General features: G+C 47.3%; 1 protein-coding gene across 1 annotated transcript; it reads right to left on the bottom strand.

Annotated features, from left to right (window-relative positions):
• Positions 1–112: 112 nt before the first annotated feature.
• Positions 113–674, bottom strand: SARC_17420 (hypothetical protein; the record flags this gene model as incomplete). The annotated part of the gene is made up of 2 exons (XM_014288485.1): positions 113–273; positions 549–674. Coding segments are annotated over 2 exons (287 nt in total), but the record flags the coding sequence as incomplete, so codon positions are not given.
• Positions 675–909: the final 235 nt, after the last annotated feature.

Raw genomic sequence — 909 nt, 5'->3', positions numbered from 1 at the left:
TACGTACCTGTCGCAAATGCCAACAAACATAACTGTACGTACCTGTCGCAAATGCCAACAAACATAACTGTATGCACCTGTCGCAAATGCCAATAAACATAACTGTACGTACCTGTCGCAAATACCAACAAACATAACTGTATGTACCTTTGATGAGTCGTTCATGGCCTCCAACGCGTTCACGCACTCTTCGGAGGCCTTCAGTGAGTGCGTCGCATCATCGCGTTCTGCAATTGTGCTGTCTCTCGCGTCTTCGGCTCGAGCTACCGCCGCCTGTCGTATTTGGAATATTCATACATGGACATTAGACAGTACCATGACACAACAGCAGACAATACCATCACACAACAACAGACAACACCATCACACAACTCTCACATATCAATGTAGATGGTATGTGCCTGGAGGTGAAGTCATACGAGTGCACATCGCTGTGCATAACTACCACAAAACTGGCATACGGTGACCGAATTGTAGCCTTTAAGCTCCTAACCCCTAATCGAACAGAATCCGACGCAAACACCAAAAACAACCAACAGCTTAGATACCTTTGATTCCTCGAGGTCCACCTCTAACGCACTCACGCGCACCTCCGCTGTAGCCACTGACTGGCTGAGACTGTCCCGTTCTTCAAGCGCAGCGTCCTTTCCATGCTCTGCCTGAGTGGTGGCCAACTGGTAGGAAAAAAGAACCTCTTAAGTAAATTGCATTTCAGATACGACGAAGTTGTAGGGATTCTCATTGCACTGCCAAACGGTCGCCCTTTCGTCGAATTAAATCAAATCCACAGATGCAAAAGGGCACGAAAACACAGACAACGACCAACAGCTCAATTACCTCTGAAGCCTCTAAATCCCTAACCTATAGCTGAGCAAATCTCGATCCATAGATACATAGGGGCGCGAAAGC

This window comes from Sphaeroforma arctica (assembly GCF_001186125.1).
Source record: "Sphaeroforma arctica JP610 unplaced genomic scaffold supercont1.10692, whole genome shotgun sequence".
In the NCBI taxonomy this organism is placed as follows: Eukaryota; class Ichthyosporea; order Ichthyophonida; genus Sphaeroforma; species Sphaeroforma arctica.
Note: the sequence above shows the minus strand (reverse complement) of the source record. Positions and strands in the feature narration are given on the sequence as shown.